This window comes from Acomys russatus, chromosome 6, assembly GCF_903995435.1.
Source record: "Acomys russatus chromosome 6, mAcoRus1.1, whole genome shotgun sequence".
Taxonomy (NCBI): domain Eukaryota; kingdom Metazoa; phylum Chordata; class Mammalia; order Rodentia; family Muridae; genus Acomys; species Acomys russatus.
The window spans coordinates 29,287,742-29,313,929 of record NC_067142.1 but is presented as its reverse complement, the minus strand read 5'-3'; the positions used below and the strand labels follow the sequence as shown (position 1 = coordinate 29,313,929).

Genomic DNA, 26,188 nt, shown 5'->3' with positions numbered 1-26,188 from the left:
CCATGCTTCTCTCATCTAGAGTCCCAATAGGATGTCTTCCCCTCTATCCCAGTTTCCTGGTAAGTGAAGACTTTCATGGGACATGCCCCTTGGGCTACTGTGGAGATTATTATAAGTGAGTATATACCATTTGACTCTTTCTCCTTCTGGGTTAACTCACTCGTTATGATCATTTCTAGCTCAATCCATTTGTCCACAAATTTCGGGAATTCCTTGTTTTTAATAGCTGAGTAGTATTCCATACTGTATATGTACCACAGTTTCTTTATCCATTCTTCTACTGATGGACACTTAGGCTGTTTCCATGTTCTGGCTATTATGAATAAGGCTGCTATGAACACGGTTGAGCAAATTTTCTTGTTGTGTGCTGGAGCATCTTCTGGATATATTCCAAGGAGTGGAATAGCTGGGTCCTGAGGAAGCCCTATTCCCAGTTTTCTGAAATAGGACCAGATAGATTTCCAAAGTGGCTACACTAGTTTGCATTCCCACTAGCAATGAAGAAGTGTTCCTCTCTCTCCACATCCTTACCAGCATGTGGTGTCACTTGAATTTTTGATCTTAGCCAATCTGATGGGTGTAAGAGTGGAGAGTGGGGTATGACTTTCACATGTACTCTGGTGCCTCATATTTGACCATGTCCCCTGGAGCGGGAGATATGGTGGCACTCAGAGGAAGGATAGCAGGCTTCCAAGAAGAGACTTGATACCCTATGAGCATATAAAGGGGGAGGAAGTCCCCCTCAGGCACAGTCATAGGGGAGGGGAGTAAGGGGAAAATGGGAGGGAGGAAAGAATGGGAGGATACAAGGGATGGGTTAACCATTGAGATGTAACAAGAATAAATAAATTAAAAAAATAAAAATAAATAAAATAAATAAAAATTTTAAAAAAAGAGAGAGAGAGGGATGTTTTCCCAAACTGCCACCCCCTACAGGCCAAATAGTTCAATCAGAATGTCTGTGTTTTTATGGTGACAACAAGAGAAGTTTTCAGGGTGAGGAAAAAGCTGATTTTGACTAATTATAGCAACGTCCACCATTCACTTAACAGGTAGAACAAAAAAGGAACACACAGTATGCTTAGCCAAGCCGCAGGGAACCAAGGCATTGAGTAAATCACTTCAGATCTGAACCCATCTAAAACTGCCACCTGCCCTCCAGACAAGCACATTGTAATGGGTATCATTAGAAATGTGTACTATAAACAAGGGAGTTAACTACATCACTTGCATTGATGAGTTTCACTCGTCTTTTCTTCTCGCTGATATGACAGGGATATATCCATCCCCAGCCCCCATCTTGACCTCTTTTTCTTTTAGACGATGAAGTGGTGAGTGGCTGCCTGCTACAGGGTTCCTAATGTGTTATGCTCCATCAGCATTAAGGCCAAAACACCATGTTGTGCTGCACTCAAACAGGTTCTTGGGGCACAGATGCCCTGTGCAATAGAGACTCAAGATGTTCTCACCACCATCAGCCAGGAATACCGGAGGACTTATTAGGACAACTCTTTTACAGTAATTCACACTGCCTAGTGCTATTGATGCTTTAGGTCCTGGGGGTCAGGAAGGAATGCTATTTATGTGTGAGGTTGTATTAAACGCTAGAGGGACAGATTCCATGCAGGTGACACTTCTGGGTCATAGGAGGAGGAAAACGTAGCTCAGAGAGACACAGGAAGTGGGAAGCTCTGCGTAGCCTGGCTCTCCGACTCCTTCCATTTGGTTCACAGGAGGGTGAAGTGGCTTGCGTGGCAATGGGCTGTGATTAAGCTCGCTGTGTTTGAAAGCTACTGTCAGCCACTGCAGCTCCACAAATGCTGGCTCCTCAATGTCCCTTCAAGGATGTATACAAAGTGATCTACTGTGCACAGGGTCCCAGGTACAGCATGGATATCAAGCATTAGCTCTAGGAGTATGGTTTTTGTTTGGGGAATAGTAAGTAGCAGGGTGGGTTAAAGGAAAGAATTGTGACATCAAAACAGGAAATGTTTCCTTCTCCACCATAGGTTTTATTAGAAGGCAAACATAGCCTATTGGCACACTTATGCATATGGTATGTTTATACTGGTTCTTAATTTTTTGTTATTTTTTTTACAGCCATTACATGAAGTATCGGCATTTGAAATCGTGACCCCTCCCCATTTTTGGCTCAGGCTTGGCATTATAATAGGACTTTTTAGAATCATAGAGTTTGGAACCTGAGGTTGGCAAACTTTGGGAGATTATTTTTTAGTGCCTCAAAGGGAGGAAATATTTCGTTAATGAAATTCTAAAGCATAATAATTAGGCCCAGGCTAAACTTCTGTCATCTGAAAATCTGAAAGTTTGTGAGCACTGAGGTGAGCACCATCTAAAACAACTTCCAGGCTATGCATATACAATGCATATAGATAAAAATAAATACTACGTCTGCTCGGTTTCCAACATAAGATATGTCACTATGGTCGTGAAAATACTCCCAAGTAAAAAGAAACATTCCCAATGCATAATGTTGCTCGTGTTCGGCACCTCAGAGGAGGAGTCCTCAGTTTGCGGTGTGAGACTGAGTAGTTAGTTCAGGGTCTGGTATCTAGTGAGCAACCAGCATTGCATGAGGTCCACCGGGCTCTGTTTGTTTCCTGTCTCTGCAGTTAGATACTTCCTTTGCCTCCCTAGAGAAAGGGCAGAGGGTCAGCTCCTTCAAGATTTCCCCATCTCCTTCTTCAGGAAGCCCTCGGTCTCCCCATGCATGTATAGGTAAAACTTCATTCCCATTTTTTGACTCTTCTACTGAACAATGAGATACTTTCAGTCTTGCTGTAGCTCTTAAAACCCAGTAGGCAACCCCACAAATGGTTGTGAAATTAAAAAAGACTATGAATAAATACATAGTCACTCACAACATACTTTTTCATCAATGGTAAAATGGAGACATTAGTAGCTAATAACAGACATTCTTGTAAAACTTGTCTAGCACAGAGAAACTATGACTCAGGAGCCATTTGGTTTTCTTTAAGTGCATTTGTTTTATTTTATACATTGTAGAGCTTATCAAAAGAACCCAGAGATGATCATCACCAGCAGAAATCATCAGCTCATGGGTAAGTTTGCATCATTTACAACCCGACCCACTCATATATAGCAAAATCAGTTTTGTAAAAATCCATTATTATAATGCTCCCATACAGATGCTTCAGAATAATTAACAAAAGAGTTTTCCTTAAAAAACAAAGCCGCAATGACACCATTGACAATGTGATGGCAACACAGTGTACATCACAACACCAATTCTCTTAAACACTAATACAGACCCATCTCTCCTGTGTTACCATTGGCTGACATGCCCCTTCAGTTACACTCACATTCCTTTTGTTTCCCTTGTGATTTCCTTCTAAATGTTTCCATAATGTTTTACAAATGCATGTTTATAAAAGCAAGAAAAGGGGAAAGCATCTCAGCACCCCAGCCCTCAGGAAATTGTCTCTGTGGCAGTGGTGAGAGCCATGCTCTTAGGCAATTGTACTAAATTAAGAAACATAATATAGAGCCTGTGGCCAGAGTACAGAGCAGGCTTTAGTCAGACACTGCCCCTTAACACACACACACACACACACACACACACACACACACACACACACACACACATACACACACACACACACCCCACACACACATCACCCCACACAAGAAGAATAAACACACTTTGACTGTGGCCTAGGAAGAAAACTTATGTCCAATAGAGAGGAAGAGTGATGGTTTTCATCTATCTTGGCTTTGACTCTGGGAAGAAGAGGAACAAAGGAGACCCTGCTAGATACTAGGAATCCCCATTCATGTATTGTGGAGTTACAATTCATACTGTTCTGAGTAGAAGATGAAAACTGTATAGGAACTCTGGACTCTTCTAGAAGAACATCATGAAATTTGCGGGAAGATGGATGGAACCAGAAAAGATCATCCTGAGTGAGATAACTCAGACCCAGAAACACATGCATGGTATATATTCACTTAAAGGGGATATTAGCCATATAATACAGGATAACCATATTACAATCCACAGACCTCAAGAAGCTAAATAACAAGGAGGACCCTAGGGAGGATGCTTAGCTCTCATTCAGAACGACAAATAGAACAGACACTGGATGCAGTTGAAGAGAAGGAACAGGGCAGGTGCCTACTTTAGAGGTCTTCTGAAAGACTCCACTCAGCAGGGCATCGAAACAGCCAAACTTTGGGCAGAACACAGAGAGCCCTATGGAAGAGTAGGGGGATTGAAGGACCCAGAGGTGACAGGGACTTCACAAGAAGACCAACAGAGCCAACAAATCTGGGCTTAGGGGAGCTTGTGAAGACTGATATACTAAACAAGGACCATGCATGGAGTGGATTTAGGCACCCCCAAAGATGTAGCTGGCAGGCAGCTTAGTCTCAATATGGGTCCCCTATTAAGGAGAGTAGGGCCTGTCCCTGCCATGGACTCTGTTGTCTGCACTTTGATCACTTCCCCCTGTTGGGGCAGCCTTACCAGGCCACAGAAGAAGAGGATGCAGGCAGTCCTGATGAGACTTGATAGGCTGGGGTCTGTTGGTAGGGGAGAAGGGCTCCTCCTCTCTGAGGATAAGGGAATAGAAGAGAAGAGGGCGACAGGTAGGACCAGAAGAAGACAAGGTAAGGGGCAACAAATAGTATATAAAGTGAATACATTTAAAAAAATAAACTTAAAATTTTTCAAAAGGAAATTCTGTTTACCTCCTTCTATTGCTTCTCCATGAAACAATAATACAATTTTTTTGTAATTAAGAAAGTTCAGTGTCCTAGTTTTTGTTTGTTTGTTTGTTTTTGTTTTTTGTTTTGTCTTGTTTTGTTTTGTTTTTTTTTTTTTTTCTGTGTTAAAACACTGACCAAAACTGGCTTGGGGAGGAACGGAATTCTTTTGTTGGCTTGGCTTACAGGTCACAGTTGGTTATGGAATAATCCAAGGCAAGAACTCAGAGTAGGGACTTTGAGCAATAACCATGGGTGGATAGTGCTTGCTGGCTAGCTTCTCTGCCATATTTAGCTAGCTGTTTTATATAGCCCAGGGCTCCTGCATGGGGCTATCACTGCCTACACTTGGTAAGGTCTTCTCACGTCTAATGTCAATCAAGAAAATGCCTCACAGACAGAGCCACAGGTCAGTCTGGTCTGGGCAATTCCCTACTTGAGGTTGTTTCCCCACAACATGATTCAGGACTGTTTCAAGCTGATAGCTGAAACTAACTGTGATATTCAGGATAGAAAACATAACCTTTAAAACAAAGAAAGTTAACCCCTGTGCCCATCACCTACCAGGTTCTTTGTGGGAGCCGACTCATTCCAACTTGAATAGATTGCTAGTCTTGTCAGTTCAACTTTTTGATATTTTTTTTATTTCTTCAAGGCCTAGGTAAGTGTCACACAGTGTTTGGAGTCAGGAAGCCTGGGTCATCCTGTCTGCTATGAAAAGCTCTGCCTTGTTGCCAATTGGCAAAGTGAACAATTTTCAGGTCATGGTTTCTCCAATCCTTATTTGTTCAAAGGTCAGACAAGGAGAATTGCATTCCAATACAATAATATATATTAATACATTAATCATTAGATATTGCAACTGTTTGCAGGAATCAAAACTCAAAACTTATTCTTGATGGTTTCCAGACATTAGATGGAACCATTAAGGTCTGTTTTTAGCATCCTAGGCATGTGATTTGCTCAGGATGTAAGTGCATTCATGTTCTGAGGCTACAGTCTTAAAATCTCTATAATTTTTAAGCAATAGAGCCTACACGTTCATTTGGATGGGGCTCTGTAAACTATTCATAGGTCATAACAAGAGCAGATGGGAAATTCCATGGCTACTCTCCAATATTTAGCTTGCTGGAAGCAAACTCTCATAGCAGGTAGAAAAGGTTGTTTCCTTGGACTTTTGATACTTCCCCAGTCTTGTTTTGTTTCTCTGGGCACTAAAATACCTTACCCATAAGAGTGTGTTTGCATAATCACCTAGGAGTGTGGACTTGCAGGATGGATGGCAGACTCAGCACACCCAGCATGCTCCAGGTCACGAGGATACTATTAAATGGTGCTGAGTTATGGTCATCAGGCCACAAGGACATGCTGTTAAACAATGCTGTGTATGCTCATTTGTTTGCTTTGCTGAGAGCCACATAATCTATTCAGGGAAATAAATGATTCTCATTTCTCGTCCTCATAATTGAGTGGCTGCCTAATTTCCCCACTAGCTTCCAATTTTGTCTCACCTCTTTATTTACTATGCTGGTTTATAAAAAAGTACCAAGTGTGATTTTTTTTTTTATCACATCGAGGCTTACCATTTAAACTGCTCCATAAGAATTCAAGATAATATTGAGATTCCTCAGACTGGTATAAATATTTTCTCCAGCTGTCTACCACGTATCTGACCATTTCTCTTATCAGTCTTTCATATGTGTTAAGTATCCTGGCTCCTTAACTAGTAACTATTACTTCAACTATGCTACCCTTTAGCAAGACCAGCTGCTACACTCACATACATCCCCTGCTGCCTGATGTCTCTAAACCCAGCATCTGCCCAGTGCCTCGATGCACCAAAGCCCAGGGTTTTTATATATTCCTCAATAGCCTCATTATGGTAAGTTACTTCTGTCTGCACACGTGCCTATGTTAATCCAGGTGCAAAGAAACATGCATTTATATTCCCTAATCTTTTATTTAGAAGTCTGTTAAGAATCCTCATGGTATTCACTTTAATGTAGATAGCAATTATCATAAAATTAGTATATAGTAAGTTCAATGTAAATAATTCCTGAATTAGTGATATGTTGCTGTGGTAGTATTCACTTAGTAAAAATCCAGGCACTGTTCAGAATAGCACAATCCAGAGCTCACAGTCAGGCCAGAATAATGGGGCTAGTGCTATAAGGAAGCCAACAGAGAGGTTCCATGACTTTGTAAGCTGTTGACCCCTTCCTTCCTGGGCTGCAAGTGTTGTCAAAGGCATCCATTGCTCCAAGCCTACCTTACACCATAGCTCAGCAGCAGAGTGCACTGCAGAGCATTGCTTATTTCCCCTCCAGGTCACACAGGTGACAGCGAGTTCAGGACCTTCCTGCACCGTGAGTGATTATGGAGCCACATGTCACTAGTTTAGGAAAAGACCAGGACTAAGATCTGAAGTTCCTATTCTAGCAATTGAAAACAGTTCTGTACAGCTAAACAGTCAGATAGCTCCCGTAAGTCAAGAGTCTTCTAGTGATGAAGAAAAAGAAAAAGAAGAGGAGATGCAGAAGTCAGTGGGTCAGGGTCTCTCGGAGGTGGTGGCATTGGAATGGAGCAAAGCAGGCGTGAAAAGGCTCCAGTGCACATGCCTGAGAGAAGGAGGATCGTGTGTAAGTCTGAAATCGATGGAAGAGGTCTGGTCAGAACGAATGATGCCAAGGGGTGGGAGTGAGCAGGCTTGCAAGGCAGGGTGTGGGTCCACATGTGGGCGAGCATAGGGGACTCCCAGTAGGGATCTCTTCCACACAGGGGAAAACCCACAAGCTTAGCCATCTCAGTCCCTGAATTCTTCCAACCGCTCCTTTGGGGAGTCCATGTGACATTGTACCATGGCTCTGGGAGAAAGAACTAGACTTGTGTGCCTGATTTCTTGCTCTCCCTTTTCTGGGGGGCCTGTCTGCTCAGAAGACACACAGATTCTGATCTGCTAATAGAGGTGCTCATTCCAGGAATGGCTTCAGCTGTCCAGTGCATGCTGAGACAGGAGATGCAAAATTGTGAATCAGCTGTTTTCCATTCTCTGCTTTGACTGATTCTCAATTCTTTGGGATTTGAAATGGAAAGGAAGAGGAGTGCAGAAAAGGCGGGACTCCGCACAGTCCAAGATGAAGTATGGCCATGTTGGCCACATGCCAACCTAATTGCTAATCTGTGAAACTCAATTCAATGTGTAACTACTAAACTATCTTGTTTTCTGTTAAAAGGCCATTTTTCTCTCTTTAAGATACATGGATGCATGCAAACTTCTGAGTATCTTATTTTTTTAATTTTTATTTAATTAACTTATTCAGATTACATCTCAATTGTTATCCCCTCACTTGTATCTTCCCATTCCACCCTCCCTATTTCTTTCTTTTTTAAAAAATATATTTTATTAATTTATTCATGTTACATCTCAATTATTATCCCATCTCTTGTATCCCCTCTTTCTTCCCTCCCTCCCATTTTCCCCTTACCCCTCTCCCCTATGACTGTGGCTGAGGGGGACCTCTTTCACCCTAGTCCCCTCACCTAGATCTGTGACAGAAGGGAACCTTCCCCCTCACCATATGGTCACAGCCTATCAAGTCTCATCCTGGTAGCCTGCTTATCCTTTCTCTGAGTGCCACCAGGCCTCCCCATGAAGGCAAAGTGGTCACATATGGGGCACCAGAGTTCATGTCAGAGTCAGTCCCGGCTCTCCACACAACTGTGGAGAATGTCCTGTCCACTGGCTAGATCTGAATAGGGGTTCAATGTTTCCTGTACCTTGGTTGGTACAGTAGTTTGAGCAGAGCCTCCTAGGTCCAGATCTGCCCGTCATGATGTTGTTCTCAACCATGTTCAAAGAAGCCTTATTCATAATAGCCAGACCTGGAAACAACCTAAATGTCCCTGAGTTGAAGAATGGATAAAGAAACTGTGGTACATTTACACTATGAAATAGTACTATTTTAATAGCTATTAAAACAAGGAAATCCTGAAATTTGCAGGCAAATGAATGGAGCTAGAAATGATGATCCTGAGTGAGTTAACCCAGACCCAGAAAGACTCACATGAAATATATTCACTTATAATTGGACACTATCCCAAAAGGGCTGGCCCATGAAAGTCTTCACTTACCAGGAGATTGGGATAGATTCTGGCACTTCCTATTGGGACTCTAGGTGAGAGAAGTATAGGAGAATGGGGAAATAGAAGGATCTAGAGGGTCATAGAAACCTAGAAGAGTATCTTATTTTTAAAACTCATAGTTCTTGATGCTTGAGCTTGAGTCATCATGGTGGATTCTACACTCAGAGATGAAACATTATAGAGAATATGGAGGAAATGACTCCAAATAACTACTGCTGACCTAGTCTCCCTGCATGGGATAGAAGCATCTTCTTGGCATACTGCCTCACAAATGCCACATGTTACATCTATGTTACATAGATAGCAACACCTGGAGTCCACCACAGTTCTGCTGGACTTTAACAAGTTCAAGTGCTTTCCACTGTACATGAGCAAATCAGAGGTGTGCTCGAGACAGGAGATAATTAGGTGCCAGAATGAATAGAGTTAAATGCCAGCCCAGTGCAATTCATCAGTTGATAGCATATGAAATGAATGGAGACAGTCATTGGAAGTTAGCATTAAACACGCTCCCAGTAGAACTGCCGGCCATGTGTGTAGCCATCATTCATCGGCTTATTATCCATAAGGGTTCAAAGTATAGTCATAATAACTGAATTCAGATATCAAAAAATTAAATTTAGCTTGGAAAGATTAAATGACAGCTATCCCATCACACCGGGCATATTTCTTTGGGGATATGTTATTTCTTATCACTGAAAACCTGCCATTTGGAATTTCCATCTAATCCATCTTTATGTAGCAACTTTAGTGTAAAGCAACACAAAGATATTTACAGAATGTTCAGTGCTGACTTTTTACATTAGGGAACATTTTCAAATTGCAGGTCGTAAAACATGAGCAATTTACCTCATTCTGAATATAAATTTCATCTCATTGATTTATTATCTTGTTTAAATTACTTGATTGTTTTATAAAATCTAAAATTTCAATGTGACATATTAAGATCACAACATTTAACTCTACCTCTAGCTTTTTTGTAGTAGCAAAAGTGAAAACAGTTTATAAACTCCCTGTCATGTTAGCTGATGCAGTGAGTCAAACTCTCTGGAAGCCACACTCTAATTTAGAATCATATTAAAATGGGACCAAAGCCAAGAAGTAGAAAATAATTAATTTATTCTTTTCATTTGCAAAATATTTAATAAATGTAGTATTCCAGCTAACTCAAAAACTAATTTATTTTATTTGTTCACTGGAAGTACATTGAAAGTCTAAAAATACAATACTAATTAACATGGGTTTCTTGGCTTCTGAAAAGCAACTATTTCTATATATTAATAAGGATCGCGTTGTATAATCCACAGAGTCCTTGTGCAGGTGTGAGAATGCATCCAACCCAAAGTGAAAGCATTTTGAAAGGAAAAAGAAAATTCACATGAAAAAAGTCACACTTTTATAACCCGTGTTAATAATAAATCATTCTGAATACCCATGTATATTGTGGAACTTATGTATGGTAATGTAGCTTGGCTGTTCAGTGAAGAAAATTAATAGGGCTTTAAAGCAGTGTTTAGATACAAAATAAGAAAGCAGGAAGTGGGCTCCAGGTTGAGCTGAAATTCCATTCACCAAATCCACTTTTATTGATTTTGTTTGCTTTTTTATTTGCTTTGGTTTTGCTGGGTATGCTTGTTTATGTTTGTAAAACAATACTGATTATGACAGGAATGGATAGGAATCATAGCTGAGTCATTTGGGTGGGAATTCAAGTACACACAGAATGTGGATTTGGTTTGTTTGAAATACAGCATCTATCCGGCCCAGGCTATGCTCCTGCCTAGTGTTTTTTCCGTTCTCAGTTTCTATTCCACATGAAGAATTCTGTGGTCTCTATACTCTCTGGGGCTTCATTTACCCTCTCTGTATTTCTATGTAACTTACAACAGCTTTTTTCCTTGCTTGAGGCTGTGCAAAGAGAAATTGCTGGCTTTTGGACTTAAAAAAAAAAACCTGATACCTTCTGCCTGTAGATCAGCACACGGGCGGATGAGTGTATAACTTGGAGAAGGGGTTAACCTCCAAAGCTAAGCTTGAGCATCTTGAATAATTTATCCTGAACTCTGCACTACGAAAACCCATTTGAGGCCTTGCCCCAACATCACTACCTGCTGCCCCCACCCAGGCATCACTGTTCCCTTCCTCTCAGGGAGGACTTTTTTTGAGGTACTACTCCAAGATGCTGCTGAGAACTGAAGTACCAACATGAAAATAGCAACTGGATGACAAGTTGCTTTCTCTTGGTAGCTGGGAGAGGAGGTTTCCTCCAAAGCTAAGTTTGATCATCTTGGAGAATCTTGCCTGAACCCTAGACCACTCAAAGCACATTTAAGAGCTTGGGTACCTCAGTAACATCTTAGAGGAGGGACGTATTTATTGAGGTTGAGTGCTGAGTTGGTTTGAAACTAGATGGCCATTCCATTATGAGAGTGTAGCAGAGCAAATATCATGATCCTAGGAGAAATTTCAGTTTTTACTTGCATTTCTGGTTCTAAAATACAACAATGGATTTTGTTTTATAACGTCTAAACATGTCAGGTGTCATGCAATAACCTTAAATCAAGCGCTTCCTTTTTTTCTAATGAAGCTTCAAGCTTTTTGGTCTCACAAACCGAATAGCTTTGATTATAAGAGTTATAGTAAATGTTCATTATGTCTCCTTTAAATTTCTATTGGTCAATGATTAAATCATTTCTCCAACACAGTGGTTTTCAAACTTCAGTTTGTCCTAGAATCACAGGTGAAGTTTGTTAAAAAATGCGGATACTGAGGACCCAGTCCCAATGTCATAATCAGAATTTCCTAGAGTGGAAACAAACAGCCTGTATTATTCTGACCTGGGTATCCTTGAAAGTCACTATAAGAACCAGATCCAGTCATTTTAAGCTTTACATTGGGGTCAGTCATGACTACAAAAATGCCTGTGATTGGAACTTTCAATTTTATTCTTTGAGAGTTGGATTTTATCAAACAAGAAGCCCCTGTAACATCTTGCATTGGATTTCCCTAGGCTATATTACTGAGAACAGCAGCTTGCCCCTCTGGTAGTTACTCTTGTTGAAAGGTGAGATTGCATTTGAAATAACCTGGGTGAGTTAGCAGTTGACTGAGCCTTTGATCACCTGAGATAGTCTTATACTTTCCTTACAATTAATAATAAAATGATAATGGACACATAAATCAATGAGTAAGTAAATAAGGATGATAAGGAAAGTGCTTCCTTCTTAATTCTGTTTACTAGGAAAACATAGAATATGATTCTCTAAGTCCATCTCACCTTGTGACTTGCCTCAAACAAAACATTTTTACAAAATTTTATGAGAAAAGTTTGCTTATAGATGTAGGCCTCCTCCTCTTTGGCAGTTTTGGTACAGCTGGCATCTGTCTGGATTTATCATGGGTTGCTAAGTTCTAGTCTACCCTCTGTTTTGACTAGACATTCCAGGAGGTGGGAATAGCAAAGTGCAAGACTTTATTTAGATCACTGACTTCCCATTCTTCAGAGGTTAACAAATGCCCTTGTCTGGGAGCTCCAGGGCAAGCAACCATCCTGACAGGTGACTGGTGGGACCCAGGAGAGAGAGGAGCATTCTTTCTAGCAGAAGGGTCAGGTCAGGCTTTGTGGAAAAGAGCTCACAACCTGATATGATTCAGGGAAGGAGTGACAGTGGTGAGAAAGGCATTCAAAGCAGAGAGGGAGCAGGCTTTTCTCGGTGGAAGAGCACCCTCTTCCACTTAAGTCTGTTGTCCCTAAGGAAACTGTGCTCTCCATCCTTCAGGACTTAGCTACATTGACCTTGGCACTCTGTATAATCTACAGCCCAGAAGGATGCTGGGTCAATGTCTGGGAGCCAAATGTTTGCTGCTGTATACGCGTTTAGGGTCTTAGCTTAGCAAATTGGGCTCTATGTTTAAACTGCTATTTACAGAAAATGAAGTAATAACAATGCTCCCCCATAAGGTTCAGGAAAGAATGAAATAGGTTAATGAAAACATTTAAAACTGCTTTTGTAGCATGTTGAAATACACATTATTAATTATAGTCAGGTGATAGATAAGTTAACTAATGTATTGAAGCATTGTACCGTATAGACATTTATCAAAATGTCACATTTTACCCCATGAATTTGTGAAAATACAGTTTTAAAGAAAATCAAAAGAAATAAATTAGCTCATTCATATCAACAGATTATGGCATCTATAAACGTGATAAGAAGTAGTGTGATGTGTAAATGTACTAAGGGAAGACTTCTTATTGGGACTCTAGGTGAGAGAAGCATGGGAGAAAGGGGAAATAGAAGGATCCAGAGGGTCCTAGACACCTACAAGAAGAACATTATGATGGGCAGATCTGGGCCCAGGGGTCCTGCTCGAACTATGGCACGAACCAAGGACAATATTTGCAATAAACGTCTAGCCAATGGACAGAACATTCTCCACAGTTGAATGGAGAGTGGCGACTGACGTTCACACAAACTCTGGTGCCCCGTATTTGACCATGTCTCCTGGATGGGGAGACCTGGTGGCACTCAGAGGAAGGCTAGCAGGCTGCCAAGAAGAGACTTGATACCCTATGAGCATATACAGGGGGAGGAGGTCCCCCTCAGTCACAGTCATAGGGGAGGAGAGTAAGGGGAAAATGGGAGGGAGGGAGAAATAGGAGAATACAAGGGATGGGCTAATAATTGAGATGTAATATGAATAAATTAATAAAATATATTAAAAAAAGAAGCAGTGTGATGAAGTAAAGTTCCATGATTCCGTAGGAGTTAAGTGTGTCAGGTTTTCCATTTTAGACTTCAGGACACTGGGCGACAGAAGGGCTCCTGAGTTGATATTTACTGCTTTGGGGGCTCTGTCCACAATGGCTCCTTTGAGGAGAATGTTTCCTCATATACAGAGTAGCAAAAGACTTTCCTTTGTCACTGAATGTCCTGACTTCTATGGGACAGCATATGAAAACAATGTGTAGGGCTTCTATGAACTAAATTTTGCTCCCGAAGCATTTGCACTTGTAAGCTCAGTCCCAGGGAGGTGGAGGCCAGAGAATCACTAGGGTTCACTGGCCAGCCTAACCTACTTAGAGAGTTCCAGGTCAGGGAGAGACATTGTCTCAAAAACACAAGGTAGATGGGAGCTGAGAACCCTGGATGGCCTCTATACACACACCTACATCTGCACTCACGTGCATACCTGTATACACACACACACACACACACACACACACAAGGCAGTGTGCAATCTATGCCGTGCAACATGCACTTCCCAAATACCAGGACTCAGATTCTCTATTCAGGGGCCATTAAACAAGATGAACTATGGGATGACAGACCGCTCTGTAGTCAAAGATGTCTGCTCTGCACGACGTAGAACACTCTGAGAAACCTAGCGTAATTTCCTTTTCTTTCTGAGTCTGGGTCTCTCATCTGCTAATAAAGCTTATATATCCATCCTGGGAGTAGTGAAGGAGGGAAAGAAGAATGTGGCTGATGACTCTGGACTCCAAATATTCATAATTATACATGAGTCTCTATTTAAGGAGGAAAAGCAAGAAAAAGGAGAACAGGAAGTACATCTAGCCTGGAGGCAGGGGCTTCTTTGTGAAGCGCTTCCTGGCTGGACACTAACTGTAGGATGGAGAGTTCTAAGCACTGACTAGAAATTCTTATTCTAAGCCATGTTCCTGCTTGTATAAACGAAATGGTCAGGAGAATCTGAGATAATGTATGTATGCAACACACATACATAAATACATACATGCACACATACACATTAGATTTTTATACGTTGAATTTTAACAGAGACAGGCAGAGATGTCATAATTTTAGAAAATCTCATGGCAGAAATACAATTTAATCAAATTTTAATCAAGAAAATTTCATTCACTTACAGGTCCGCCGTGTGAGTTGGGGGAGAACAGTGTGAATTTCTATGCAGAACTCCTTGTTTTGGCAGGAAAGTGATTGACCACTGGAATATCTACAAACTCAAGTGTTTGTCATGCTCCCTATTAAATTATCAGGAATATTTCTTGAGCACAGTGATCACTGGGCTTTAAATTACACACTCATGAGAGAAAATCACAGCCAGCAGCACCCACAGAGACAAAGGCACTCTATCTCAGGACTGAGTTGAGAGACGTACATGAGCTACACATGTCAATTGAGTTCTTAAGGGAAAAAAAAGGACAGCATTGAAGAGAAAACATTATTCAGAATTCAGAAGGGTAATAACTCAGCTGTGGGTTTTGTTTCTTTATTGACTAAGGAAAGGGTTGCCTTCAACATTCATCATTTTGAGGCCAGTATTTTGGGCTCAAAATCTCAATTACTCAAGCACATGAGAGCCAAAGTTATCTGGGAATAAGTTAGCACTTTCGTATCCACTGCTCAAATTGACAAAGGCTTGCATGGGCCTGTAGACCAGAAGAGGAGAGGAGATGATGGGCCTGAAATGGACCATGAAGAAGAGTTTGTATGTGCATGCACTGAGTGGGAGGCATGTTAAAGTCCTGACTAGAACATCCTAACCGTGGACATTCAATATGGCTGTTATATCCTGCCTGGATCTGCTAAAATAATCTGTAGAAGCAAAAAATTTAAGAACAAGAAATGATTATGGGGAAGACCTGAAGTTCATTAATACATTCATTACTCAATTCTTAATATCTTAATTACTGAGGACCCACTGCATTAGGCTTTTCGTCATTGTGACAAAATACCTGACATGGCAATTTGGAAGAAGAAATGAGTTATTTTGGACCATAGGTTTCAGAGGTTTCTGCTTATAGGCTGAGCTTTACTATTTTGGGATATGATGGGGTGAGCATCACAGGAGGGAAGGTTAGGAAAAACAAATTGTTCAAGAGATAGCTGTGACCAAGAACACACTCAGTAAACTAGTCCTCCAGTGAAGACCTCTCCTACAGTTTTCACACTCTCCCAAAATAGCCCTGCCCACAGTGGGCAAGCTGACAAAATGTGAAGCTTTTGGAAAGGAGCAGTAATACCCAAATCATAACACCTATCATATGCCAACCATTGGGGAAATGAAAATTCTTGTTCTCTGCTGTTCATTCATCTGTCTATGAAGACATGGAAACACATGCCATAATCTTAGCATAGAAAAGACTTCATAATGCACAGTATCCTGGTAACAAAACTCCCTGACTTTCAGGAAATGTTATTTTCATTGTCAGGATCATCATTATCACCTAATAATAATGATAAGAGCTATAATATGTATCTATGAGCCTGACATTTCCCAGCCTCCTTATAACACTTTTATGAAATAAGCACTAATTTATCTCATCTTAAGGAGAAAATTGAAATGCAATAAGTTTCAAGTAACTTATAATTTCAACTCAGGGTTTAAAAGCATGACACTTATTGCAAGAATCCATGATAGTAGCTTTGAGTTAGAGCAACTATGGAGGTCAGGAAATGGGTAGGAGGTCAGGAGGGGATATTTTAATAGAAGAGCATTGGGACATAGTTGGTGTGAAGGCAGAGTGGAGGATGATGGAGAAGAAAGAATTGGGTGGTGTGGGTGGGTATGGAAAAACAGGTAGAGAAGGGAATGTGAGAAGAAACAACTAACACTAGAGAACTTTGGAAAAGTCATTTGAAAACCTAATGCTGTAGAGGCTCCCCAAAATACGTATGTACACATGCAAAGAAAGAGTTTAAATTAACTTACATTAAAATGGAGGGCAGTCTTTACCTAGATACTGTGGCTAAAAGGCCAGTGGTAGACGTAGGCTACCTCTTTGGTGTTGTTGATGTGGGTGTCATAGACACTCAAGCAGCACTGGCATACCAGTTCTTTGTGACACCTTAGAACTTGATGCCAAGATCCTATCGCTAAAGATATCACCTACTAAGCAATAAAATATGGAGAAATAAAGCTGGACTAAGTCTGAAAGAGTCATACCCACTAGTTAGCTTTCATAGTGCTGGAAGACACAATGCTTGGTCAACAGAGAAAAACAATCATGAATCTTACCCAGCTGTGAACACTGCAAGCTACAATAACAACCCACCTGGTAGGAAATGCCCACTGGTACGATTGCGGCAGAAATGTTATGGGAGTGACCAACCACTTTCTGATTGGATTTAGGTCCTCTTCCACAGGATGGAACATATACCTTGTACTGTTATCTTGGCTTATAAATTGTTGCTAGTAGGGCATAGGTCCTGGGGGAGAATCTACTATTATTCTGCCAAGCAAACATTGTTAAATCAATTGGTAATAGCTTGTTTTTATATATGTAGATTAGTGCATCTCTCAAATGTCATCAGAGATGCTTCTTTTAGCAGCATATGAAGATTAACACAGAGGACCAAAACTGGCCAATGTACAGAAAATAAGACTATGGAAGGCTGAAACCTAAATGGGTCATCTCGGTCACAGCCTTCCTCCAAAGGCTCAAGGATAATCATTTGAAAAGGAGGGAGAAAGAGTATAAGGGTGAGAGGTGGTAGGTGTCTACAAGGAGATAGTGCACTTTTAGGTATCACTGAGAGGTTGCACATGTGAACTCACAGCACTTGTGATGACATCTACACATGATCAAACCAGACAAAATCACTCCATGGAGTGGGGAGGTGGTCAGGTAGTTTCCACCTCAGTGCTCAGATGACTCTACAGCTATACACACAAGCTTAGGTCTTTGAGCATTAAGTCACCTCAATGGGTTAAGAAAATCTAAAAACAAAGAATGAGCACATAAAGTTAGGGTGGAATAAAAAAAGGTATTAAAGCAAGGGAATAAAGAGGTTAAAACCTGATTCAAAACAAAACAAAACAACAACAACAAAATACAAAGGGTCTGTAATCTTAACTATTATGACACGTTATCCAAGATGTTTTTTTAATCACTGATTTTGAATTTGGAAACTTAAGACTTAATTCCCAAGGCTGACACCAGAGAGAATGGAAACCATCAAATGAGGTTGCCTGCTGGCTCCTAGCACAGCCTGCAGCTGCAGGTCTTCCTGTTACCATGGCTTTGCCATCTAGTCACTCCTGGAGATGAAAGCAGGAGGTGCTCCCTGGGCCTTTAATTAGGAGATTGACAGATAATTAACTATCAACCCCAAGGTTTCCTGGAAGGTACAGAAGATATGCTTTGCATATGCTTCATTTTATTCTCCAGACTGATAACTTTATATCCTCCATAGTCTTCTTTCCATAAGGTGCTCTATATATCTAGGAAATATTTCAATTAGTGTATTCTAGAGAGGAGATGCAATTGGAAAGTTTAGACAAATAAAGAACACCCCATGCTGTGATCACTGTTCTGAGAAGACATGGAGTGTTTCATGCTAATTAGTTATACGTGATACTTAACATTTTATTAAGTTATACATGTGCATGTCTGAAATTTGATATGCTAATTAAATGTTGAAAGTACAAAATGAGTCTCATGTAAGGCAGCCTGATAGAAATCTTGTGGGATCAACATCATTGACTTTAAATTTCGTGACTCATATCTGTAAATCTAGCATTCGAGAGCTGTGGCAGAAGGAGTTCCATGAAGTATGATAATAATTGGCTAAGACGATTATTTGCAATAAGAAATAAGCAACGTTTTCCTCTAGTAGACTACAATGCTTGTGAATATATATTGTAAAATATTAAGCTCTGTATGAGTGTTTCCAATCCCCACCACAGGGAAGCATCACCTATGGGGAGTCTCAATGCTCTACATGCCCTTTTAACCTGAAGAGATTGAGCCCAGGGTGGTCTAGGGTGATCCTCAGACAAGAGTGCACTGAGGAAATTCCCCAGGGGTGAGAAACGATGCAAGAGGCATATTACATTCTTCATTAATGAGCCAAGATCAGGTCCATTTGGGCAGGCATTTGCTGTATAGGCTGAAGAAGGCATGGAGAAAATAGTGTGAGGTAAATGCCACAAAAAGCTTCTTAAGCATCCAATTAGTTTATGACAGGGACTTAAAAATTAGAGAGGCCACCACAGGGCTGAGCCCCGACAGAACTTTGATTTGCGTAGAAAGGATGTGGGATGATTATTGCTGCTTTAAGAAAAGGCTTAGATAAGGAAGAATGGGAAAAGAAATCTGTTTGGCTACTGGCCAGAGAATGTTCGTGTCTTGAAAATACCTTTTAGACTAAGGGATTTAGCTCATAATGCCGACCAGGACAAAATAAATCCTGACACAGCCCACTCATTGCTAAGATACAAATCACTGTTAATGTTCCGGGCTTCTGAACCACCTTGGCTTGTCTGGGGGTTTAGAATAGATTAGGCTGGAGAATCACATAATCTAGTGATTTCCCAATCACACCACAGGCACATTAAACCAGACGACCTGACAATAGGATTCAGGAGCTGACATTTTCTTACACTCCCCAGCGATTCCATCACAAAGGCAACTTTGACCAATACACACACATCACATCACTGTCCCTCAACTCTGGTGACCCAACCTAGAGTCAGAAATGTATCTGTCCTGAAGTTAAAAATTACTCCAGTCTGTCCTCCTCCTGGTATGTACATGAGTTTTCAGTAGGGGCCAACAATTTTTTTTCTCAACCCCACCATCACTCTACTTAGGTTTTTAACCTGCTAGTCAGGCCCAAATCTATGAACCCACTTTTGGCTTTGAAGGTGACATGTTTTCTTGCCAAGAAATTGCTAATTATTTCCACTCCACTAAGAGTTTTGCACCCAAAGTATAGGAAACAGTTGGGTGCCTAGAAAAAAAACAACCCTCCATGCAAACCAGGTCTACTGAATTAGAATCTGCATTTAACAAGATCCTTGGGGGATATGATTTCAGTTTCTGGTTTGAAATGCATTACTCTGAAGTCTCATCTCTCAAAGCATTCCTAAGGACAGTCTCAAGGGCAGAGAATCTGCTGTTTTAGCATCTCTTTACAGTGTCAGCTTCCCACAGCATATGGGCCAACAGTCCTGGTCACCCACCTGTCTAATGTCTCCTGTGTGTGAGGCAGTGGTCTCAGTTTACTTCCTTTCTGACAAGTGCAATTACTCAACCCATTTTTTTCCAAGTGAAGAAACTGAGGCAGAAGAGAATAGTACTAAGTCTGTGACCCCAAACCTGTAAACACAACCCCAGCCACACATCTTCTACATTAAATACTCCCAGCCCTCAGATTTTTGAACTGAAAGATGCTGAAGTGGGGGCAGTGGACACACACTCAGTGTGACAGCAGAGGGGCAATATCAAATAAGGGATCACCCTTTAGGCGTCATACAGTTGCTGGCGCCTGTCCACAGCTACTGAACCCAGACACCTAGGCACCAATTCAGCAGTCTGCAATTCTCTTTGCTTCCAGGTGATTCAGGGGCAATACCAACATTTGAGAACAGCAGGCTTAAAAGGACCATTTCTTTACCAAAGCATCCCCATCTCTTAGCCTATGCTTATTTACTCTCAAGGTCCAGGCCTGGGGCTAAAAGCAAGAGTAAGCAGGAAGCTGGAAGAAAGGTAAACATAGAGTCATTACCCCTTCAGGCCTTTGGCTACAAAATCGTGAAAGGACTTACCTAGACTTGAAGAGTTGGAGGCAAAAAGATACCACAGTGGCTTAGAAATGATAGTCCTCCGCAATACGTATTATTTAAACAACTAATTGAGTTTCTGGAAATCAGAGTAAAATTTAAAGTTGCTCCGAGAGAACAGTTGTACTACAAGGCGTGGGTCTCGAACCCTCAGCCAAGGTTAGAAAAACACTCTTGGAAAGCGATGTAAATCGTATTGCCTGTAGACTACTGGGAGAGGCTGAAGTAATCCCTGCTCACCAGGGTGAACTGCCTCAACTACAGGCATCTGTCTTCCAAAGTGACAGGGCTCTTAGATGACCCCACACCATGTTTAGGCTGCCAATGGGGTATTGTTTTTAACTTTAGTTTTTCCATTTTATACCTAACTAAGGGATTGATTATGCTAAGGCCTGATGAGTCAGAAGCTAAAAGAAATAGCGGGCCCATTGTCTTTGCGTATTACCTCATTTACCTGCGTTTTCCCAACATTCATTCTATATTTCCAGTCCAACTTCAGGCCAGTGAAACTTCAGTGCTGCCTTTAACATGAATCAAAATAGGAGCTGTCTTTCTGTCCCACTGTCTCTCCTGGCTGTGCCAAACCCTGTTTATCTGATTCATCTACTTTGGATCCCCACTTCAGAAAATAAACGGTGTAGAGTTCCTGGAAGGGGTTATCATTTTTTCTCCTCCCAAAAATCAGATATATAATCCTCCAAGTTCCTTCATATTTAATCTATTTATTTCTGGTGTTGCCCATAAAAAGAGCCATCATATTAACTCTGTGGTAATGTTCAAACGGTGAATAACATGGATATAAAACTGAATATTCAGGTGCCCTTTTTTTGTAGCATAAGGCGTTGATGGTTGCAGCCAAAAAGTTGAGAGTACGTGATTAGGTCTTCGAGAACTGACATGATCCCTTGCTCATTGGATCTGTGGTAGTACTGGCCCTACCTTATCACCTTAACGAAGGAATACTGCCCATGAATCAGAAAGGCAGGAAACACAGACAACATGGCTGGGACCCTCTAGTGGGAGCAGGAAGTGCTCAGTGCCTGACAAGTGCTCTAAGCACAACTGAACACTTTCTTTTTTCCAGGGATCACATCATGATCACGAGTATGTGGGAGATAGTCACCTCAGGGCACTCTGGGTACTATTTTTACTCTTCTGGCTTTTGTTAGATTTTCCTTTTCTCCTACTGTGCCAGGGGACCAGGACTCAGGGTGTGAAACTATTGTGAAAGAGCAAGTTGTTTACTCTGGGCAAATGCTTAGCCTAATATGCTCGCTCAGCTGAGACTTGGGTCTTCAGTGTCCTACACACAGACACACAAAATCACCAGAAGAAATGAAGAAATATCGATCTCGTATTTCTAATGTCTGTACTTGTTGGAGGCATACTGACATATTTGCTCTTGTTTCCCCACACAGTTATGCTCCTTACCAGTTTCAAGACAGTGATTATGGTCTATATGCTACTAACTGTGTGAAACTGAGGTGAGTGCATACAGCAGCTCCGGGGTGGTAATGGTGCTTCAGAAGGAATCCCATAGGAATGGATGTCCAAAGTAACGCATGGATAATGATGATCAAATACATTGCGACTACTTGAAAAAGTCTTCAAGACATAGGCCAGTGGGTCATGTGTATTCTTAGGATGTATACCAATGGCATCGTGACATAGAATATCTGAACATATTTTCTTTTCCAAGCCCTAGAGAGCTTCATATGCAGGACTTTATTTACACCCCTTTGCTCACTCTATTGTCAATCTAACACAGAGATGGATGAAAAAGATGCTTACGTCACACAATCTCCCACATATGATGTTGTGGGAAATGGATCAGGTGTTAGAAGGGAAAGCAGGATAAGAGCAACCAACACCTACCTGGCTGACACGACCGCGGGCAGGGTGTCCACTCGCTGAAAGCAGTCACAAGGCAGTCTTTCTTGCATGGGAGGAAACAGGGTCTCACAGTTTCAGGACGTGTGGACTCTGGACATCTGTCAAGGCAAAGAGACTATGTCAGCATGTTGGGGAGGAGGAATGGATGACTTAGAACTGTAGGATTTCGGGCAAAGAAAAAAATGTATCTTTTATAGATGATGCAAGAAGGACTCAGGGCATTGATGTCCTTTGCACAGGAAGCCACGGCCAGTGGCAAAGCTCAAGCCAACTCCACCTCACTTGATTCAGGCGCCGAAGTGCTTTTCACTACCTCAAGGAAGAAAGAGGCAGTTCTTAAAATTAAGAAAAGATATAATGTCAACTGCCACACTACGGAGGTCAGTTCAAATAATATTTGATATTTATTTTTCAGAATGAACAAGTCAGAAATATTTTCTTTCCAGGTAATATATCAAATTATTGATGTGCTAAAAAAATAGATGGTGAGGATGTAGAGCAAGGAATGGGTACCCAGGAAGGAAATGTCATTAAAGTTCACTTAGAGTGTTGAGCATCTCTGAACACTAACCATATTGGAATATTTAAATAGTTGCTATGCTTTCCAGAGAACATGCAGGCTAGTGACACAGGGAACACATGATACTACAAGCCACAGGTAACAAGTATGTTAGCTATCACTGAGCATAGAAAGACATGAAAGCTATTAGTCCATTGAGGATTAAGTTAATGTGTACAACTGGGAACGGCATTATATAGTCAATCACTTGGAAAAAAGAAAGCTCTGATAAACAACAAAAAAAAGTTTCATTCTTTCATTCCTTTCTTGCTTCTGAATATTGAGAGCTAAAAGACATATTGTCTCCTACAACAGAAATAAAACAAGGATGGGGACAGAGAGGCACTTTACTATGCACATGTGGGATGTCAATCCATAAAGTTCACATAAAGCCTAGACTTGTCAGATATGTTATAGGAGTGATGATAGGCAGCACCAGGGCCATGTGTGGCTAAGTGCTTTGCCTGCGCACTTATTTGTGATACCAGTGCAGAGGAATGTTCAACTGAAGGGCTTCCGTAATAAATAGTAAACCCCAAACTATAAGAAGACCAAGCACTTGAAAAAGATATGTCATAGCAGGAAAAAATATCACATAGCAAGTCTAACAGTTAGTAGACTTTCAGTAGGAGAAAACAAGAAACAGAAGAGATAAGATTAACAGGGAGATAATGGGCCAGAGCTTCACAATACCACAGAATAGTAATTCAGAATAAAATCTCTCCAGGTGTGACAAATGACCAAAATGCAAATACTAGGATGCATCAAATTTAAAGACTCGTGTTAGGAGCCAAGAGGAAGAAAAAAATGTCAATTAAGAAGAAAGAGAATCCTGCTGACATTGAACCTTAACTGGTAGAATTATAAACAGAAAAGAAAAACTATTTCCATAATTTGAAAAGCTTTAGAAGCAGCATAAAGAATGGAAGAGGCTGTCCTGTTTGGAATGAAGTGCTCAAAAATTCGGATCTAGTTAGGTCAGACAAAGATGCATGAGGTATGGCTGGGCACCAAAAGTGAGGAGGCAGAGTCTGAGGCCCTTATGCAGTGAAGCAAGGGTTCAGAGTCTAAATGAAAGAGGAAAGAAGATGTCATGTGTGGTGGCTTCTCTTGTCAACTTGATGAAATCTAGAATCACCATGGAAACAGATCTTTAGCCATGCCTGTGAGGGAGCTTCTAGATTAGATGAACTGACTTGGGAAGGTCTACCCTAAACGTGGGCAGAACTCTTCCCTGGCCTGAGGGTTGAGACTGAATGAAAAAGAGAAAGGGAATTTGAGCACCAGCTTCCAACTCTCTGCGTCCTGGTTATGGGTATGATGTGACCAGTGACCTCCAGCACTGGCCCCAAGACTTCTCTTCCACAGTGGACATTGTAACTTGGAGCGATAACTCCAAATAATCCTTCTGTTCTTATGTCGTTCTGTAAAGCATTTTGTCTCAGCGATGAGACAAATCACTAACGCACATTGGATGGCAAATTTGTGTTTCTCGCATGTTGAAACCGTAGCCTTCAAAGTGATAGCACTTGAAGGTGGGGGTCTTTAGGATGTGAGTAGTTTATGTGAGTGAAGCCCTCACAGGAGGACCAGCCCCCTAACATCAGAATGCTTGTTTCTTCTTCCTGCTCATTCTCATGTCAAGATACTGCAAGTAGTCTATTGAAAAATTAGGAAGAAAGAAACCCTTATTCTCCTCTGACCAGACTGTTAGCTTGAGACTCCGAACCCTCCAAGACTATGAGTAATAATCCTCTAATTTTTCATCACTGCACTATGCCATTTTTCTTTATTAGAGCAGCTCAAATTGACTAAGTCAAAGCTTCCAAAAAATATTAATCAAAAGTATAAATACACGTTTCTGGCAGAATGCCCAATCTGCCAGGATTCCAGGAAGGTCCTGGCGAGAGGACCTAAGCTTTATTGTTTTGACAGGTAACTAATCAATGGATACTTTTTATATTGATAAACAAAAGCATCACATGACTGATGTCTAGAAGTATTTTATTTAAAATTAAGAGGGAAATGAGAGGAAGAAAAGAGGGCTGAGAGTGCATGCATGTATTTGTTGATGCAGACAAGAAGGGATAGCACAGGCAGACAAGAAACAGAGAAGACACAATTAGTGGCAAAGAAGGAGAGAAAGGCTGGGTGCTCACTCTCATGTTTCCATGGAGGAGTTAGGTGAATTCTTACATAGCCAATAGAAAGACACCAGTTGAAAACGAGGTAGTGTTTATGGGAAATAGGGTGTAGAGCTGGGAAAGGCTGGGGACTGAGTGAATTCTACCATCAATCCTAATGTATTGTTCAACTCCGCCGAGTATGAAATACTCTGATAAAAGTAAATTACAGTGAAAAATGTACACGCACAGAAAATAGTAACCAAGTAATGAATAATAAATGAATTCTTATTAGTGGCATTGTTCTTAACCATAATTAATTCAAGCAAACTATTATTAAATAGATTTGCTCAATGAGCAAAGCTGTAGGAGGAAGAGGCTCTTTATAAGGATATAGTGTCATTGAAACAACCCACTCCGGTAAGGAAAATTTATATCATACCTCAGCCAGACAGTAAAAAACACTGAAATCCTTCCCAGGACTTTTATTCATACACTGAGGTCTAATAAAAATAAAGTGAACTGCCATTTATCCTAACCCCTCTGCTGCCTTGTGGGCCCCAGAGTTGGCCGCGGAGTGTTGTCTAAGCACCACTGGAGTGTCTCCAGCAATATACACCTTTCTGCGGAAGAACATTAGAGGTAGGGCTCACACCCACGTACAGAAAACTCCTTTAAGCAGTCAAAGAATAGATAAAGTTACAGTGATGCTGGCTTTCAAGTTATTCATAAGGTGTCATTACTGTGGGGACTTTGGCCACTCAAGCTAGAGTTAGTACTATTCTCTCCTGGAGAAATGGGAGCCCAGTCCTGCTGACTGGGGAAGCTCACTGATAAGGCATCTCACCTCTTTAAGGCGGACACACTCCATGTGCTCTGCACTTAGGTAATAGGAGAAAAATAGCCATCCTCTCCCTGAAAAGGCTGGCCCAAGGTTACAGTGCTTTATGGAATCCAGAAGTCCAGGGTTCTCATGAAAGGGTGCGTGCTTTCTGATCCAAAAAGAGTCAGCTCTTCTCTTGCCTATAAAATTGTGTTTTTGTTAATTTCTTCCAGTAGGTGTTACCTTTTCCTCCCAGGCGCAACTTCCTTTTATTTATGAACATGTTATGTAAGACTTCACACTTGATCTCATTTCCAATTTCCATAAATTTCCTATCAGAGTTCCAAA

General features: G+C 41.1%; 1 protein-coding gene across 1 annotated transcript in view; it reads right to left on the bottom strand.

Moving 5' to 3' along the window:
- Thsd7b (thrombospondin type 1 domain containing 7B) overlaps window positions 1–26,188 on the bottom strand; it is an 839,983-nt gene that overhangs the window by 349,883 nt on the left and 463,912 nt on the right. Inside the window, exon 10 of the mRNA XM_051147323.1 lies at window positions 22,318–22,433. Coding sequence (XP_051003280.1) covers window positions 22,318–22,433 — 116 coding nt within the window. The remainder of the gene's footprint in view (window positions 1–22,317; window positions 22,434–26,188) is intronic.